Here is a 20,784-nt window from a genome sequence, read left to right as displayed (position 1 = left end):
GAAGTTGGGTTCCATCCAAGAGACATTGAACATCAATTTCGCATGAGTGGAATGCTGCTTTCCAGACATAAGAAAAGGGGTTTTCTGCATTGTATAGCCACTGGCAATGAAAAATGGATTCACTATGATAACCCAAAAAAGAGGAGATTGTGGAAAGCACTTGGTTATACTACAACATCTACATCCAAACCAAATACTTAGGGAAAAAACTCATGCTGTGTATTTGGTGGGATCAAATTAGCGTTGTCGATTATAAGTTGCTTAAACCAAGCAAAACCATTACTAGATCTCTCTACTGAACACAATTAATAAAATTGAGCCAAGCACCCAAAGAAAAACTAGTCCAGTTCTACTCCAGACATGACAAAATTATTCTCCTGCATGATAATGCTCATCCACATGTTGTGAAGCCGGTCAAAACCAATTTGAAAACACTTCAATGGGAAGTCCTACCCGTCACTTCACCAGACCTTGCCTTGACAGATGATGAGTTCTTCTGACGTGGTATTTGAATGCTCCCAGAAAGATGGGGAAAAGTAATGTCTAGTAATGGGGAATACTTAGAATAAAAGATAATGCACCGTCTTTTTCATAATAAACTGCTAATTTTTTTATAGAAAAGGTATTTGTACTCCCAATAGCTTTAATTTTTAAGGTGTATTAAATTCTATACCAGTTGATTAAATATCATTTACAATTGCAGTGTCTACTCCTAAGTATGAAATTTCGAAATTTGTCCTGGGATTATGCCTCTCTGAAACCTGAAAATCCTGATTGTTTACCTTGTCTTTTCATTCAATTTAAAATTCCCAATCAACGTGCAAGAGATTCAAAACTCATACAGATATTTTCACACCAGGTATTAAATAATTTTTTCATTATCTAAATTGATAATTTAACAGTTATGTTCAGTTTTTCTTTGAAATTCTTTGATAATTGGTGTTTAGCTCTTAAAATATTGTAAGGAGTGGGATTTAAACTGGCGCAAAAATGAAAATCAATAGTTAAACTCATATTCTGAGAAACATTCTGATTACAATGTTTGATTAACCTTATTATGAACTTCATGCAAAGTATAGAAGAATATTTCCAAATGTTAATGAAAAATGAAAAGAGCAAGAACCAATAAGTCAATTTATTACAGAATTATACACTCAGATTTAGTGCACAGGATTATAGGTTTGACCTACCTTGTATTATGTTATTCTTTTGTTTTTCTAGAAATTCTAAAAATAATAAGAAGACTTTTTTTTTGAAGAAAAACAAGATTTATTTTAAATTATTTTTACTTCCTTATTTTATGTTGAATCTATTGCTGGACATATTTACTATATGATAAATTTATGTATGGCATACAAAGTAAAAATTTAAAAAAAAATATATTATTAAATAAAAATTCATGGTGGCACTTTGCAGATTTCAATAAATTTGTGAGTATTCAAATTTATTTTGATGAGACTGAAATTACCTGTCATTATGATTAGTAAATTTTTTTAGCCTGATTATGGTACAGTTGTATATCTGGTTTTATTTTCAAAACCAAAATTTAGTTTCGGATAACTAATAAATAAGTAAAACGCATAATTATTTTTATTGTTTAGTCTCATAACCAATTATATAAATAGTAAATAAAGAGAGGATTAATAATTTTCTTTTACGAAATTAAGCTTTTCACTAGATTTTAGCATGTTTTGGGAGTTTTTTTAAACATCTGTATGTTTTTTTTTTTAACTGTACTATTTGTGTTTTCATTAAACATTTTAAGTAATTTATGCTTATAATGTTTTTTCAAATGACTGCTACAAAAAATCTTTAAAAGATTAACATTTGATGGCCAACTGTGAAATAATGTAAGGAACTCAAATGTTATGTTGAGTAGCTAAATCGAACTGTCATGTAGCTTTCAAAATTTCAATTTAGACAAAATGTTGACTGTTAAAAATTATTTTAATTTTTCCTAAAACCCAAGTCAAAATCAGGTCAAGTAATGTCTCTAATTTTCAATTTGAACTGATGTTTAAAATTCATTACATTTTGTTATATTTTCAAATTTAATTAAAATTTAATGTTTTACTAAAATTTTTGTAGATTAGTTAAAATTTTCTTGAATAGCCACATTGCAAAAGCTTTTGATGGTTTCATTTGAGTATTTTTTTATAATTGATGAAAAATATTCTTAAAATATTATGTATCCTCTTTTATTTTCAAAAACAATAACTTTTGAATTTATGATATTTTTCAGGCTAATATGATGGATAAATTGATTTCCAAGTTTGTTGAAGAGCTAAAACAGAGACCATCTTGGTGTGAGGATCAAGTTGATAATTTCATTTCTATCCCACATGAAGAAGATGATGGTATTCTATACTTTTCTCTCTTTTAATCCAAACATATGAAATGAATGAAATATATATATGAATGAATAATATGAATGTATCATAATACGAATACATAATACGTACAAAAATATGAATGTATCATAAATTATCAATCATTTTAATGTTGGTTTAACCAAGATGTGCTGAGAGTTTTTAAAATTATATTATATAGCTGATAAGAGAGAGAGTGTGTGAAAATTGTAAAGTAATAACAATTAATTAAAGAATTGGGCTGCAACCTCTTCGATTGTGTGCTCTTAACACTAAACCTACCAACACTTAATGTATATATATTTCTACCATAGCCGGTCAAATGACCAGACTTTATGTTTCTTGATTGAATGTATGAAATTTAGGAAGGAAATAAACTAAAAAAAACTTTATTAGAACTAAACAAAATTGTATATTGCCAATTTTTATGCATTACAAACACAAAGAATAAGAATTTTTTATTCATTGCTCAACACATTTTTTACATATACAGCGTGTTTCCATTGTACATTTTCCACAAACATATTTCTTCTAATTACTGTTTATATAATTCCTATGATTATTCTTATAATTACTTATAAGAATAATCATAAGATATAATTATAAGAATTATAATTATTCTTATAATTAATATTATTTCTTCTAAGAACTTGTGCTGTCTTGATTGTTTCAACATTTTTCTGGGTAAAAATTAACAGTTAGTTAGAAATGAAGTAAAGCTATCAAAATAAAATATAAGCTACTTACCAAAACATTTAGTTTTTGTCCCTTTTTCTTACACAAAAAGGCCAATCTAAAAGTTTAGGTACTTTCTTGAAATTTGAATTCACAGTTATTCTGATTGAACTAACTATGCAACAGTCTTAGAAAAAATGTGAAACTAATCGAATGCAATACGTTGAACACGCATTACATCGTAATTTCTACTCCGATAACCTTATAAAGCAATAAATTGTTCTTCCTGTCAAATGACTGGTTGTGGTAGAAATAGATATATGACAAGTATTATTCGAAACAAACAAAGTACAAAAAAAATATTAATAGAATATTAACTGTAATATTGTTATATAAAGTCATGAAATCAAATGTGCATAAACGATAAGATGATAAGTGCATTTTTGATGCAAAAGATCTTAAACAGTCATTTGACCAGTTATGTTATGTTTAGTGTTAAGGCTACAGCCTTTTAAAATAGCTTCAAATTCTAATTTGAGTAAAATTCTTTACTAGTTCAAAATTTAATGTCACAAAAGTTTAACATATCAATTTTTTTACACAATTTCTTAAAATTTTATATTCGTTTGTCACTTAATATGACTTTAAAGCTGTTGGACTTAATGCCATTATGTACTACAGTCAGATAGATAATGTCTCTCAGATGATTGGTTTAATTTTTCTGTAATATTTCCTTGTAAAAGAAATGAATAAATAATAAATTTTAGAAATTATTTTGTAAACTAACATAAAAAGTTGTTATTTAAAATAAACTCTTTAAAGATTAGACTTTAAAAAAATTGCTTATAAGTTCAGTATATCCGTAAGTTGTTTTCATGAATTGTTATAAATAATATTTTTATCATTATATTTGACTGGAGATGATAATCATTGGTATTTTATTAGTTATACAAGGATAATAACGACATAAAAAGGTTGTCTTTTGCTTTACTTCATAAACTTTAGATGAAAAAAGCGGTGAAATCTCATTTTTTCTGTGGTTAAAAAAAATATCTTTAAAAGATAAATGTTATAAAAGGTATGCTGAGAATAAATTTTAGAAAATTTAATGGTTTATGAAACAGCTCATTATAAATTTCAATCTTACAAAATGCTAAAGTTTTAATACATTTATTATTTGAAAAATAATGTTACCCTTATTTATTTTAAAATATGTGACTGCTATAAATAAAATAATGACAGAAATTTAATGAAACAGAAAAATAATTTATTTACCTGATATTAAAGTAAAAGTGATGGAAAGTGTTCATAGGGCTGTGGTGATGTTATTTTATTAGCCTCTTGCCTTTTTTTAAAAGACAAAATGGGTCATCATAATTATGCATGACAGTTTGCTGCATTCATGTCTGATCACTAAAATATAATAATTATAATTAGCCCTCTTTGCACTGATCCTCCAGATAGTTCAGTTCTGAATTTTCAGCTTAAAATGCTTAGAAATACTTTTGGGAAACACTTGTATGTTAAGCAGGAAAGCAAAAAGTATAGAAGTCTGAAAAATTACAAGCCACACATTTGAATTGTTAATAGCATTTACTCTATGATCATTGTTTGAACTTTACTAAATTTATTATTTTGGCAAAATCTTATAAATGCATAGTCTCAGAGATAAAGATAAAATTTCAGGTCAAACTTTAATACAGTTTATAGTATTATTTCAATTAGTATTGCTTAAAGTTTTTAACATTTTAGATTTTCAAAACAATGCAGATAAAGAGTTCGATTGTAAAACAGATTGGTTGTTCCATACATTTCTACCTTATTTTTGTTGTTTCATGCATTTGTATCTCCTTTTCTATCTTATTTTAATGTATGGAGAGTAATAATGTATAGGACTATGTGATGAAATATATTTTGTTGTTTAAAATGTTCCTTTGTTTTATTTTTGTGAGTTTACAGAAAACAAATACAGGGTGATTTCAAAATATTTTTTCCAACATTCAGTCTTTAGCTTATAATGTCTTTAAGACTACGGGGTTATTCAAAGCTCAATGTGGAAAACCCTTAAGTAAAACAAAACTAAGAAACAAAACTGTATCTCATTGACATAAAGGACTGGATCAACTGTTTACTAGCTCAATAGTTACAATTCTGTGCTAATCATTTAATGTAGAATCATGCTCATAAGCTGGAACAATTTAAGTTTGCTGCAATGACAGACTTACACTTTATGAAGAGCTGCAACTGATCACAATACCAGAATCTTAAATATTTTCAAGATCTGGGAAGATTTTAAAGTGGTTAACAATAAAGGTGATACTGTAGTGAAGCATGTATAACAGTGAATAGTGAGAAGTTGTTATAAACCGGAATGTGTGCAACCAATAAAATAAAAAATAAATTTCCCGTCATAATTTTCGATTTGATTTTTCCGTATTTCACTGAATTGAATCTTCATGATTTAAGGGATCAAAATAAAATATGCTCATCAATAAATGCAGCTATCACTTTAAGTTTAACATTAAGTGCAGTTATTAACGTTTTTTTGAATAAATGTAGTTTTATTTTGACAGATTTAGATTTCTGACCCCAATGATAAGTTGCCACTGCTGCAATCTGTAATATATGGTTCTAATAGTATTACCAGAAGGAAGTTTAGGCTCATAAGTTTTTTGCTGGTTTTTTAAGTTAATTTTTCAATAACTATTCACTTAATTTTGCTCAAATTTAAATTTTTTTTTCATTAAAAATTACTTAATATATCCTTAGATAACTAAACATTTGTCTAATAATTCGCTCCTGCCAGTTTTACGAATTCAAAATATTCCTTTAGCGCTCAAACTACTTCACTCACAGTACCGTCATAATTAGTAAAATGAGTAATTCAAAGGTGATATGTACACTTGTTACTTTTTGATATTTGCTGCAACCATTGTCTACCAGTCGAATGTTTAGTTTCATGAAAATAGGCATCAAAAATATTTTGAATATTGTAAAGATCACAAACTAAAAGTATGGCTAATAAATGCAGAATTTGTACTTTCTGCCCCTCTAAGAAACACAGAATGACATAATATCTATTCAACAAGGCCGAGGAAGAGGACACTTTTAACATCGACCAAGAGTGCAAATGATAATTAATTGAAATATTTTAATACTTTTTTTTTAAAATTATGCCAATTTATTTGAAATAAATGAAGGAAAATCTGAAAATTTACTTATATTTAATTCTTAGTATATTTGTACAATGATGTTGCAGATTATTGCTTATGAAAATTTGACTTTTTTTACATGAAGAAAATTTTATAACTTATTATTATTTCTTCATAACTTTAAAGCATATTATCATAATTTTAAAGCTTACACAAAATAAACATATTTTATGTAAGAAATTACCTTAGGATAAAAGAACTTCATAAATAGGTACAAAAACTGTTCAATGACTGCTCAATTCGATAATGAAAGCTCTAAAGATGTAATGAAATACAAAAAAGCAAGAATATCATTAAGAAATCTAAGATTTTAACTGGTCTTCTTCAGTCTTAACTTTTATGAACATAGAATCTAAATTGTGACTACCTTCTTTCATATCTGGAGGGTAAGAAATCCAAATCTGCTTTTAAAGGTATGTTTATTTGGGAAAAGTGTGTTTTTTTTTTTGTCTTATTTGTAATGTAATGTATATTTTCTGCATTAATTACTTAGCATGCCTTAGATGAGCCTCTCTAATCACAAAGATTTCCTTTCAGTAGATAAAAATTTGTTTGATCATTAAGTATCCTCTTTTTTTTTTCTTTTTTTTTCTTGCTGACTACTCACATACTTTCTTAAAGTATCTGTAAAAAAATAGTTTTCTACCCATAATTGTCTTGTCATTCGTACATCTTTATTTATCACCTAGCTATCTACATCGGGGTTTTCTGTCTTATATAATTCTTTTTTATTTCAAGTTTCTACCAAGTCTTAAGAATTCGTATGAGTTTTGAACCCCCAAATTTACTGTCATATTTATTTCAGCATTCATATAAATTAAATAGTAAATTCTAAACTAATTGCTTTGCAGGAAACTTTTTCTATGTTTACAATTAATCCTGTAAAATGTTTTGATATAATGAAACAAAAATCATCTTAAAAATGATCAAATTGAACTAGAATAAATTCAATTAATAAAAAAGATGTGTTTAAAGATGATATAGTAAACTTGTGAAACCTTACATCTTTCCATTTACATTGTAATGCAAATAACAATAAAAAAAAAGCATTCTTCTTTAAACATGTTCGCTGTGGATCATGAGCCAGTAGATGATAGTCATTAGAGTAGTATCCTACACTAGCATGAGATCAGCAGCAAATTTCTACGCAATTTTTATTCCGGAACACTGAGAACTGAGAATTCTTTATATTTTTAGGAATCATAAGTTTTTTATAATTGTATTTTTAATTTGTTCTAACATTTTAACTTTTAATTTGTAATTGTTGTGTAACAAAAGATTTAAATTCTTGTAGTTCTACCTATTACTTCAAAGAGATTTTCATCTGAAGCTTATCTTGAAGAGAGGTTAAAAAGATTGTCACTGACCACTTTTAATGAATCAGGTAATTCATCAGTTCTTAGATTTTTTCTAGACTTAGTTTCACTCTTATATAGTTTTCTATCACTTTTTGTTTTTGTTTTTTCTTTATAATTTCTTTGCTTACAGTTTCCTTTCACTTGGCATTTTTTTTAATGTATTTGCATGATATGCTGTCAGCTATTTCCTAGAGTTTTTAGTTCATATTTGTGATACAGTGGCACCAATTGCCCCTGGATATTTTTGTTCATCTTTGTAATTTTTAGCCTAACGATTTCCTTCTAAAAGTTAATGACTAGTTAAATTGTAACTGACAAGTACAAATACCTTTTAAAAAATGAAAATAATTTCATTTTAAACAAAAACTGGAAAATTTTTAAACTAAGCAAAATTTTCTTTTTATTGAAGTTAAAATGGCTCCATTAATAATATTAAATAATGTTAACGCCAAACAAGGTAAACTGAAATATATTTCTCTCAACTTACGCTATCGTGAAATATTCGTACCCAGTAAAAAGAAAATGTATAAAGTTTTTTTTTAAATGGAAGAAAGCTTTGTTGAAAGAAAGCTTATGATTTATTTTCACAATTAATAAATTTCACTAAAGTGATGTAATTATTATGGCCATTTGGGACTTGTAGTGAAACTGGTTGTTTTTTCCTGGGATAATTCCTGCTAATAAATAGCCAATAACCCTTATCTTTAGATACTTTTTCTTGAAGACTTTCTGTTAACTTTTTTTGCTCGCAGCAGCTATTAAAAGAAGAAAACATAAAAGAGATCGCACTCAGTTAAGAAAAAGTCACAAGCTATTACAGCAATCTTTTTTAACAATTTAAAATCTATTTTAGATACCCAAAATCTGGAAAATCATAAAATATCAGCAATCTGGAGTTTTTCTAACTTGGAGCCTTATAGTAATTGTAATTAGGTATATACACTACCCTAAGATAATGGAAGAGACACTTTCAGTTTTTGACATATTTTTAAATTTCTCAAGAACTATTTAAATTATTACTTTGTAACTTTAGAGATGTTTACTTCATGCGATTTTTCATACTTGGCACTAAAATTTAGAACTTTCAGAGGTTTTAACGACCTACATTAAATTACGAAAGAAAAGTTTTTTTGAACACCCTATGCCAGAAAATAAAGCGATAAGCTTGTAACTTGTATAGATTACTGAAGTTGATAAAGTTTTATGAACATAGAAGAAATATTTATGGAAATATGGACATTTTTATAAAAACTTAATTTTTTTTTTACTGTTTTTTCATTATAATTTTATAGATATTCTATGGAATTAAACAAAATTTTTGCAGAAATTTCAGATTAGTTACAAAATAGTTGATTTAAAATTTTAAAAACAGCACAAAATATAAGTATTTAAGCTAGTTCTTTTATACTGCACATACGCAAAAAAAAATTTAAGAAAGTTTTTTCATAATTTTGTAGGGAATCGTATTTGGCAACTAATGAGAAAAGCTTTATTTAAATATCTTAAAATCCTAACACGTTCCAAGCAATTTTCTAAGTTGTTTTTGTACTTCTTGAAAGAAAGTTCAAAACGATTAAACGTTTTGAGCTTTCTTTTAAAAAGTACAGAAACTAGTTAGAAAATTACTTGAAACTTTTCAAATTTTTAAAATATTCAAATCAATTTTTTTTTTCATTGCTTTAAAATCATGAAAAAAAAATTTCAAATTTTTGTGAGTGCATTCACAGTATAAGAGAACTAGCTTAAATACTCATAGTTTGCACAGTTTTTAACAAAAAGTTTTTTAATTTTTAATCGCTAATTTTGTATTTAATTTTAAATTGCTCTAAAAATTTAGTTCAATTCCATTGAACGTCTATAAAGTTATTAAGAAAAAACATAAGGTGGAAAAGTTAATTTTTTATAAAAATCTCCAGAAATATTAATTCTAGGTTAACAAAACTTTATTCAGTTATTAAAAATAAAAACCAAAGTAATAGATACAAGTTTCAAGCTTATTGCTTGATTTTCTGGCATAGGGTGTTCAAAAATACAAAAATACTTGTTTTCTTTCGTAATTTATTGTAGCCTCCTAAAGCTTCAAATTTTATTGCTAAGTATGAAAAATCACATCAACTAAACATCTCTAAACTTAGAAAATATAGATCAAAGCATTTCCTGAGAAACTAAAAAAAAAATATTAAAAGCGGAAAGTGTCTTTTCCATCATTGTAAGGTATATATATATGTATATATGTGTGTATATATAATGCTGATGGAAAAAAATTCCAACACCAACAAACAATTATTGTAGAGTAATGAAATTTCGGCTATGCGTTTGTCTAAGAAGGATATTTAATTGTTTCAAGATTACAGGTTAATGTAATTAATTGAAAAACCATGTCAAATGCAAAATACTAGTTCAGTAATAACCAGTGTAACCACCAGAATTTTGAATGCAAGCATGTAAATGGGCATGCATTGTGTTATACAGATGCCATATATTCTTTTGTGGGATATAGTTTCCATGGTTGCCTTTGGTTAGTCTATAGGAGGATAGTTAATGCTTGTTATGGATGACGCTGAAGTTGTTGTCCAATGATGTCCCATATGTGCTTGATTGTTGAAGGATTTGGTGATCTAGTGGGCCGAAGCAACATGTTGTCGTTCTGTAGGGCATTCTGGGCTACAAGAGCAGTATGAGGGCGAGCGTTATCCTATTGGAAAATACCCCCTTGAATGCTGCTCATGAATAACAACAAAACAGGTTGATTAACCTGGTTGACGTAGAAATTTGCAGTCAAGGTGCGTGGAATAACCACGATATTTCTCCTGCTGTCATATCAAATAGCTACCCAGACCATAACTCCAAGTGTAGGTCCAGTGTGATTAGGCCAGAGACTGGTCAGTAGCAGGCTCTCAGCTGGCCTTTTTCTAGCCAATATATGGCTATCACTGGTACATAGGCAGAACAAACTTTCATAAAAAATAAATGAAAAAACATAGTAAATCTCCACACTGTCCTCCAGTGAGCTGTAATTTGACATCACTCTCGGCGTAAACGACAGTGGTTTAGGGTGAGTAGAAGCTGTACTTAAAGTAGCCGATTTGTAACAATTTGTTGTGTCACTTTAGTGCAAACTGCAGCTCAAATTTCTGATGCAGCCGTAGTGTGGTGCGTCACAGCAATAAGCTGGTCTTCCCTCTGAGTAGTGCCACATGGCCATCCAGAACCAAGTCTTCTTAAAGCAGTACCCTCCCTTGACCACTGCTGCTAACAATCATGCACAAAAGATATATTTCTCCCCAGTCTTTTTGCAATATCATGGAAAGAAAATCCACCTGATCATAGCCCTATTACACGACCACATTGAAAGTTAGTGAGCTGTTGATAATGTCTTCTGGGTCTTCTTAAAAGCATTCTTGACTAACAGCAACTTACTGTGTCATAATTTAACAAAAATAACGCTTACGAACAGTAGAATACGTATTTTAAAGCAACCCTAATTTGCATGTTCACAGTGGTGATACTAGTGCCAAACTTATGCAAAAGTTGAATAGACATCATCATTTTCTCATCATCGTTTTTCCAACACAACACCTCCTTGGAATAAGGATTTTTTTCTGACAGTGTATGTATATATATGCAGTACTGGTCAAAAGTTCAGACTCACTCTTGAATTTTTGAAAATGAACAAATAACAAGGTTTTTAAACTGAAAAGAATTAACTTCAACGCGGCAAATTAACTTAATTTTGATAATTATAGGTACACTTATGCGGTAAGAACTATAATTTTATGTATAACTTATAAATATCATCAGTTTCGAATTTTTTAAAACTCATAGAACAATTTGCATGGATGTTTGAAGAAATTATAGATAAACCATATCCAAAAAATTAGCAGCTAAAATGCAATGGGAAGGGAGTTAAATTATAATGAAAATCTAATTAAGTTTGCAAAAATCATAGAGTTATTAAAACTATGCAATCTTTTATTTTTGAAAACTAAAAATATAGAATAGAGAACTCGCTATACAACAAGCACACCATGTTAAGAATATTTACCTGTTATTGACATTACTTTAAAGTCACTAATAATTCAACAATTTTTTTAATAAAATCTAGTTTTGAAAAATAAACAATTCCACTAAAAAGACTTAATATAAGAAAAACATCTTGATAATTTCCTTAAATTACGAGGAAACAAGTGGTAGGAATGCACAAATAAATTTAAAAAGGTAAATGTAAGCATGAAACAAAACAAAAAATATAACTTTTAGCTAATTCGTTTTACTTCTTATTGTTGTAGTTTGGCAACTAATTTTCAGGTTATGGAGCTTCTATCAGTTCTAATACCTATAAAATCTTCATCAAATTCTCAGAGTTTATCTCCGAAGTATTTCTCTGTCACATCCCATAGTTGTTATCATTCAAATGTATATGTAATATATCAATTATATTACTAAAGATCTGATAAATTTAGATTTAGATCTGCAATTACAATAGTAAAAAAAATGTCTAATTACTTGTACTTCATTGGTTGAATGAATCATATTTTTTTACTAGTTTAATGAATGTAATAAATATGGGTGTTCATTGTCATGATAACCAAATAATAGTGAATAAATTTCCAAATAATGATTTACCTACAATTATTTATTTTCCAAAACACTACAGCCTGTTGTAGACAAAGGCTGTTACATAATAATAATATATCATGGACCTGGGCTATCAATTTGTAGTTTTTAAGTCTTTCCTCCACCTCATTAGTACCTAAATGTATAAAGAATATAGTATTAATAAAAAGAAATAGGGTGGTTTTAATTTTATTATTGTATTCTAATGAACACAATTGCATAACTATATCATTTTGCATTTTATAATTGCACTGCTATCAAGGACTTCCGCATATGTAGCTATAACAGCAAATAACACATAAAATCTACATGTATAAGAAAATAATTTTAATATAAAATATTACATCCCTAAATACACACATCTTTAAGAGAACAAGTAACATAGGTAGGTACTTACAGTTAAATATAAATCTCAACAAACTCTAAAATCATTTTAGATTATTCAAAATTAACAAGTCCTATTCAACATTGTAATTAAAGAACTTTATAAAGTATATATATGTAACATTAATGCATAGAAACTTATTAATATAAAAATCAAAAATTGATGCAATAGTTTATATGCACAGAACCTTAACGTTATGTTAATATGAATAAATATAAATCTAACTCAATGTTCATAACCCACAATAAAATTTTGAATGCATTAAACTGTGTAATAAATGCATTTGACTCTATAAGCACAACACGGTATTGGGCAATAATAAATCATTTTTTATCTTTCAATAGATTTTTAACAATTTCTCAAAATTAACTATCCATTTGGTACCTTGGCGATTGTAGTTGACGAGACACATCACGATATGCAATCATCCCTATTATTTATCTTTTATAAAAGTATTTAAATTGTAACAATGAAAGAAAATTCAGATTATTCTTCTGCTCATGACAGATAACTATTAATTCAAAAATAAAAATTCCCCAAAACATAAGACTACGCATTTGACTTGAATAATAATTGTGAGATTGTTGAATGAATATTGAAGAAAAGAAATAGAAAAAATTTTATTTCACTTTACTTACCCCAATACATCAAGGTTTTGTTGACAGGTTTTCCTATAATTCTAAATGTTAAACATCAAATCATTTGTGTTGACAATGTGTGCAAATAACAAATCAAAGCATTGGTGAGCAAAGGATACAGTTGCAGCTTTGGGTCACTTGTGAAACTATTTGATGGGCATATTTAGTCGTATGGTTTTCACTGAGGTTCGTACACAGCAAGAAAGAAATGGGCCTGATCATTTTGTATGTCACTGAAAATATTATTGACAACCATATTTGGCCTGATTATTTATGTTCTGTTTGGTGCCCTATATTTGGAGCCCAATAAGGAGTAGAAGTTTAGTTAGAAAAGGCTTCCCAAGTACATAAGTTTCCCACACCTGCCTTGAGCTTACCAACTCTCCACCAATTACTTGCATTTACCGATAATAGCAAACAGATCAAAAGTCAAGTTTTTCTTTCCATATAAATTAAGACAAATTGTTTAACTTAGAAAATTTTCAACAAGTTAGAACTTTTTAAGTTAATCACTTCAGGTAAGTGAACAAATTTAATTATATCTCGTTTTTCGTTTAGTTAAGTTTTGATATTCGACAACAAATTACAATATCCATATCAAAAATAAAATTTCAAATAACAATATGTAAAAATTATAAAATGAAACAATTTTTCTTTCAATAAAAATTAAAGTTATTTCACGCATAATCATTATTATTAAATCTTAATAGAAGGGGTTAAACAACCTAAGTTAAAACTCCTTTAACAACATACAAAGCCTAACATGCCTTTGTTGACTGGAGTTTGTCGGATTTAATTGTTTCAGAATAGGGAAATTCTTGTTTACAATCTATATAATATTATGCTATGGTTATTTTAAGCCAACCTTCAATGACCATCATTCCTGTAAATGTCCTTTGAGTTACATAGAAAAAATTTTTGGTAATTTCATTTGTATAATTGGTCTAGAAAATCACTGTTCTTGATATATCATTATGCTTGTAATTCACATTAAATTACCTAGAGCAGAAAACTCTCTCAGTTGCAACTTATTTACAAACCCTGAAATACTTGAGCTTTTTATTTTTATTATAGTTTTCCACAGCAACCACGATTGATAATGCTCTACAAAATATCTAATCATGAATAAAATATTCTACTTTATTTAAAATGTATGTGGGCCATGTTCTCTCAACTTTATATTTATCATAGGTAAACCTGTACAAGTGTCAAGAACATGGTCACTCAAAAGATGAACTTATATTTAATGCTCACTTTTCTACATTCAACTCATTTTCTTGAAAAATCTTCAATATTTCTACTTGCACTTGATCTAAAGAATGGTTGTAAGTTTTATGAAGTTTTTTATGTTCTGTATTATATTTCAGTGCTTGTTAATAAACTGGTCATGTTTTGTGTCATCTTCAATTTTTAGTTATCTACTTTCAACCTTTGAAAATTTTCAGTCTTTAAATCTCTTATTTCAATGGAAGTCAAAAGGATTATCAACATTGAAATAAAACAAACATAGTTGATGGGACTTTCGATTATTTTTTTTTCTAATACATATCAGTTTTTTAAAAAGATAATTTTTTAAAAGTCATTTGATAATGTAGAAAATGTATTTTCAAGTGCAAAAAAATTTCTTTTATCAAATAATGTAAAACTTGTTAATCTGTAGTCTGAATCTTAAAATTCCAAAATTCAAGTAATGTATAAAAATTGTTATAAAACGAAGGTAATGTAAGGAACACGAATTAGTTATAAAAATTAGAAGAACAAAGCTCTTGTAACAATTATTTAATAAGTTAATCTTTCTAGCTTAAATTCAGTGTAATATTTAGTATTCAAACCAGATCATGAGGTATAGTATTTGTGTGGAGGTAGCGTAAATGAAGAGTAAAAATTTGTTTTTTTACTAAAAATGAGTTTATTTGCGTTTCCCTTTCGGGTTTAGATGCATGGACTGTGTTGGCGTACAAACATAGACTGAGTTTAGAAAAGATTGTGCTTGCCAAGTTGGCGTAATTACAGTGTACCAAGGGAGATGCTCCAACGCCAAGAATGTAATTTACAAATACGAAACATTCCACCCGGTGTTGAAATATGCATGTTTCAATAAGGAAAAATTTATATAAAGTTACATCGCTATTTTTCTTATTAAAGTTAAAGAAATAAAGCAACTCAATAATTATACAATCAGTAAATAAATACAATCAGTGTAATAATTAAACAGATACAAATGAACATTTCAATTCAACTCAAAATTATCTACTATAGGCAAAATGCAAGTTTTGGAATTAGTCATAAAATTTCCTTTCGCTGAGCGAATATCCGCTACTCTCACCTTGCCATCTGAACCTGAAATTACTCTAATGATTCGACCTAAAGGCCAGTGATAAGTTGGATGTCCTCCTTAAGAACTAGCATGCCAGAACATAAATTTTGTTTTTTCAGCAGCCACTTTGAGTGCTGTTGTAAATGACTCAAATAACTGCTTTGCCAATGTCTCCAAATAGTTAGCACTAATTTTTGAACCCTTTGCCATCTATTAAGACGATTGTCTGTTTTGTCGATGAAATTAGGTTCTGGTATCCAATTTATTGGTTTTCCTATAAGGAAATGGCCCGGAGTTAAAACTTGAAATTCGTCAGTATCAGTAGTTAGGGGAGTGAGAGGTCTCGAATTGAGGATGCCCTCTATCTGAGTGATTACTGTTAAAAACTCTTCAAGCGTTAGTCTTGTGGGGCCTGCCACTCTCTTAAAATGATATTTGAAAGCTTTCACGCCAGCCTCCCAAGACCGCCGAAGTTGGGAGCCCTAGGAGGCAAAAATTTCCATCTGATACCTTCGGAGAAAAGCATATTCGAAACGTCTTCGCTACCTTACTTTAGTTTGTATAAGCGTTTAAGTTCTGCGGAAGCTCCTGTAAAATTAGCCGCATAGTCGCTAAAAATCATGGAGCTTCTGCCACGACGCGCAAAAAATCTTTTTAAGGTTGCGATTAGAGCTTCGGACTTAAAATCCGAGACAAACTCTATGTGTATATCTTTGGTTGCCATACATACAAATAAAGCAACATATATTTTCTGATGATTACCAGTCCCCTATATTTTATTTCGAACGGCCCACATAAATCGATTCCTGCATTTAAAAATGTTGAACTAGGTGTAACTCTTTCTGCAGGAAGGTCCCCCATAATTTGATTCGCGACAACTTGCTTGTTTCCGAAGCATTCTACTCACTCATGAACGACTTTAGAAGGGCTTGAGGGCCTACATGGAAATCTCGTTTATGGTAGTACTGAAATATGAACTTAACTAATTTATTTCCCGTCGGAAGAATAACTGGGTGTTTCTAACTTAAATTAGAATGCACAAGTCTGCCACCCACATTCGATCTATGAAGGGATTAAGAAATTTTAACTTACTAGTAGATAGAACTGGCGATCGTTTTTCTAAAGCAGAGATCTCAGAAGAAAAATACTTCCTTTGACAATTTTTTAAGAGCACCTTTTCCGCGTTCATGTATTCCTACTGTTTGAAGGAATCATCTTACCCTTTCAGGAAATTTGCAGTTTTGGGCAAACCTAAAAATAAATGCCAGAATTCTGATTAATTTGTGAAAGTCATTAGTGATAACTAGAAAATCATCTAAAAATTTAGTCATTATTTAAAGTCAAAAGTTCTCTGGAAACTGGCTTCAACTTACCAATATAAAGTTTGTCGGTTGAGCCACTAGAAATTTGCACACTCTGAAGATCAGGTAAGTTTAATTTCGAAAAGTCTGGTCCTTTAAACCACAGTTCACTAGCTGCAAGGGCCTTAACATCAAGTCCTCTGGAAATCAAGTCTGCGGGGTTAAGCCCTGATGGAATTTATTTCCATTGGAAATCTTTAGAAAGTTGCTGGATTTGAGACACTCGGTTGCTTACAAATGTTTTGAGCAAATTAGAAGGAGAGTTTGTGCATGCTAGGGATATTGTTGAATCTGAATATATTATGAGTCGATTTTGAGTCATATTGCTGCTATGGCCTTCTGTGTAAGTTTTGAGAGAAGTAGACAGGAGCAAAGCTCGTGCCTAGGGATTGTCATGGATTTGGGTGGTGCAACCCGCTATTTACTACTAAGAAGTTGGGTAGTTACTTCATTGGAGTTATATACATTTTGTATGTAAATCACGGCTCTATAAGCCTTTGGAGATGCGTCTGCAAATCCGTGCAACCTTACGAACTTGCAGGAAACATCTGGGAACATGAATGCATTCTATATCCGGTAGTTTTAATGAAGTTTTCGCATTGTTTGGATACATCTGGAGGTAGTGTTTCGTTCCAGTCTAATTGAAGCAACCACAATTGCTGTATGAATATTTTAGCTTTGGCAATGACAGGTCTTAGTGGGTCATAGATGTGAGCTATTTGTGAAAATACTTCTCGTTTGGTGTAGTTGCAATCTGTACTGGAGGTAACCTTATACGCAAATGAATCCGTTAAACTGTTCCAAAACATTCCTAAAGGTTTGACCATTATCTCATCAAAATTTTGGCCAAGCGAGAATTCCTTAAGTTCAGTTGATGAAGCCTTGTTGGAGCACCATTTGTGCAAAGTCATGCCTCCTCGTTGGAGCAGCTGTGTTAATTCAGATTTGAGCTTTTCGAACTCGCTAAGTTCTGGAGCACTAGAGAGGCTATCATCCATATAAAAGTCTTGAAGTACTGCCTTTGACGCTAAAGGAAAGTCCTTATGTTCCTATAGGGCAAGTTGTTGCAGAACCCTTGTTGCTAAGTAGGGAGCGGATGCCGTACCGTATGTTACAGTTCGCAACTCATAAACTTTAGTTGGTGCGGTTTTACTGTTCTTCCATAGAATTCTTTGAAACTCGGTTTGCGGAGGATTAACCTCAATCATCCTGAACATTTGTATTATATCTGCTGTAAATGCATAAGCGTGTTTTCTAAATCTAATTAGGACCAAGAAGAGATTCTTCCTGAAACACTCCTCCTTTGCACAATAAATCATTTAAAGAATGTCCACAGGAAGTTTTCGCACTCGCGTTGAAAACTACACGAAGTTAAGTAGTTTTGTTTGATGGGCGTAACACACCGTGATGTGTAGAAAGTATCCGTTTGTGACATATGAATTTTCCTTAATCTCTTCCATATGTTGTAACAATTCATATTCGCTGAGGAATTCTGAATAAAGCGTTAGCATGGCGGGATCGCGTCCGTAACTGGTCTAGTCTTTTTGATGCGACTGTCTTAGAATTTCCTAACATTCCTTCGGAAAAATCAGGTTTGAATGGCATTTCCACAACGTATCTACCATCCGGTTTTCTATAATGCGATTTCGCGAAATGTTCGTTACAATATTTTAATTCATCGCTGCAAGTTTCGTTTGTTTCGATTTTTTCAATTTCCCAAAAGCGTTTGAGAGTTTTAATAAGAATGTCTAAGTTTTTAGTTAAAAAACAATGTTTTGGAGTGTTATAAAAATTATTGTTTGAAATAACACCTGAAACAAGATAGCCGAAACAACTTGATTGCAAGAATAAGTAGTCTGCCAGTTTTATTTTATCGCCATTCAATAATGAAATAAATAATTCTACACCTAATAGAATGTATATTTTTTGAGGAATAAAAAATTATGGATCAGCTAATTTAACTTCCCCGTGGGAATGTTCAAGTTCGAAACATTTAGAAGGTGTGAAATTTGTTACAGTGGTAACAATTAATAAATTTATTCCCAATGCGAATCATTATTTTCATTCGATAAAAAAGCTGATACTTTTTTTCTTTATATTTAATGATGTATCATTCAAACCGCAAATCGGGATGTTTATTTCTTGTTTTTTTTCAATCCCAAGAAGTCTGCGCGGATGGCGAGAGGAAAGAACTCTCGCTAGCTGAGTATAGGACGCCTATGCTTCTCTGACTTATGTTATTGCTGTGTTTATCAAAATGCTCTTAATTCCGTAACAGAAAAACGAGGCGTCGCGAGTCTGGTTTCATTCTCTTGAATGTCATAACTAGCTGTCATGATTGACGGTGTAGAATATTCATGAAGGAATGTGCGATGATTTAAGTTTTTCTTATAAACGAAACAAGAACTTTTGGAGTTACATTTGGATAATGGGTGAAAATCACTTAAACAATTTTTACAAAGGCGATTCTTTGTAAATAATCTAAACTTTTATAACTTCATTTCTTGAAATGCATTGCAATGATACAGAACGTGTGTTTGTATTTTACAAGCGATACACAACTTAGGAGATTTGTCTTTAACAAAAAAAGATTTCGATATATCGGGATTAAATTTAGAAGAAATGTTAGTTTGAATATTGTTTAAAATTTGACATCTCCTTTCAAGAATTCGAGGAAATTATCAAATTCAGGCACATCGTTATCTTTCAATGTTAATTCAAATTGTTTGCGCGTGTCTCTGTCTAATTTATCGAGTACAATATTTAATAATAAAGCGTTGGATAATTCATCTCGTTCGAAATCAGATTTTTATTGATCTGAGGTTTTTCAAAATGTTATCCAATACTTTACGGAGATCCCTGCCTGATTCATACTTTAAGGGATGAATATTTAAAATGTTTTTGATACGACAGTTAACAATTTTTATTTTGTTTTCATAGCGTTATTCTAACGCTTTAAATATAGTGAAGAAAAGTTATCGTCAACAGTTTCTATGATTTTAGCTTCTCCTTTAAGAGATCCGCGTAAATAATGTAATTTTTCATAGTCAGAAAGTTCAAGATTTTCACTAATTAGGCTATTGAATTGTGTTGGGAACAAGTTCCATTTCTCGAATTTTCCGCTGAAAAACGGAAGTGGAATTTTCGGAAGTTTAATTTACGTCTTTTTAGGCTGATCACTGATAATAGAATTATCAACACTTTGATTTTGCATAGAGGTTTTAAAGCTTACCTCTAATTTTTGAATGTCGTTATCCACTTCGAAAAGAGAGGCCTCAACTTTAATCTTCCATTGCGATTTTGTAGTAGTCATCTTTTAGCGTTTCGAATTTCTGTTGGATACTAAGCACAATATCCAATTGAGCCTGAAGCTCAGAGATGTCCATCTTGTCTCGTCTTTTTGTGAGAACATTATTTAATTTCGTCAGCTGGCTTTTTGATGCTGCCAGGCTTGCGGTTTAGCGCTATGATATTTGCCATATTTAGCGGAATGAATTTATTAAATTCAATCATAACACTTTAAGTATTCCATAGGATCTGGATCACCTCCGCGTCGCTAAGGACCAAAATGTGCGGAGGTAGCGTAAATGAACAGTAAAAATGTGTTTTTTACTAAAATGAGTCTATTAGCATTTCCGTTTAGGGTGTATGTGCGTGGACTGCGTTGGCGTACAAACATAGACTGAGTTTAGAAAAGGTTGTGCTTGCCAAGTTGGTGTAATTACAGTGCGCCAAGGGAGATGCTCCAACACCAAGAGCGTAATTTATAAATACGGAACAGTATTCAATAGAATTGCGAAGAACAATTGAAAATTTAAATTTAGAAATTGAAAGAGAAAAAAACACTGCATT

At 30.0% G+C, this 20,784-nt stretch overlaps 1 protein-coding gene across 1 annotated transcript in view; it reads left to right on the top strand.

Moving 5' to 3' along the window:
• Bili (FERM domain-containing protein 8 Bili) overlaps positions 1 to 14,661 on the top strand; it is a 33,479-nt gene extending 18,818 nt beyond the window's left edge. Inside the window, exons 11-14 of the mRNA XM_016070375.4 lie at positions 704 to 859; positions 2,243 to 2,357; positions 7,551 to 7,640; positions 14,446 to 14,661. Coding sequence (XP_015925861.1) covers positions 704 to 859; positions 2,243 to 2,357; positions 7,551 to 7,640; positions 14,446 to 14,489 — 405 coding nt within the window. The 3' untranslated portion in view covers positions 14,490 to 14,661. The remainder of the gene's footprint in view (positions 1 to 703; positions 860 to 2,242; positions 2,358 to 7,550; positions 7,641 to 14,445) is intronic.
• The last annotated feature ends 6,123 nt before the right edge of the window (positions 14,662 to 20,784 follow it).

This window comes from Parasteatoda tepidariorum, chromosome 12 (assembly GCF_982258835.1).
Source record: "Parasteatoda tepidariorum strain Cologne lab strain chromosome 12, Ptep-v5.0, whole genome shotgun sequence".
NCBI lineage: Eukaryota > Metazoa > Arthropoda > Arachnida > Araneae > Theridiidae > Parasteatoda > Parasteatoda tepidariorum.
This window is presented reverse-complemented; position numbering and strand designations above follow the sequence as displayed.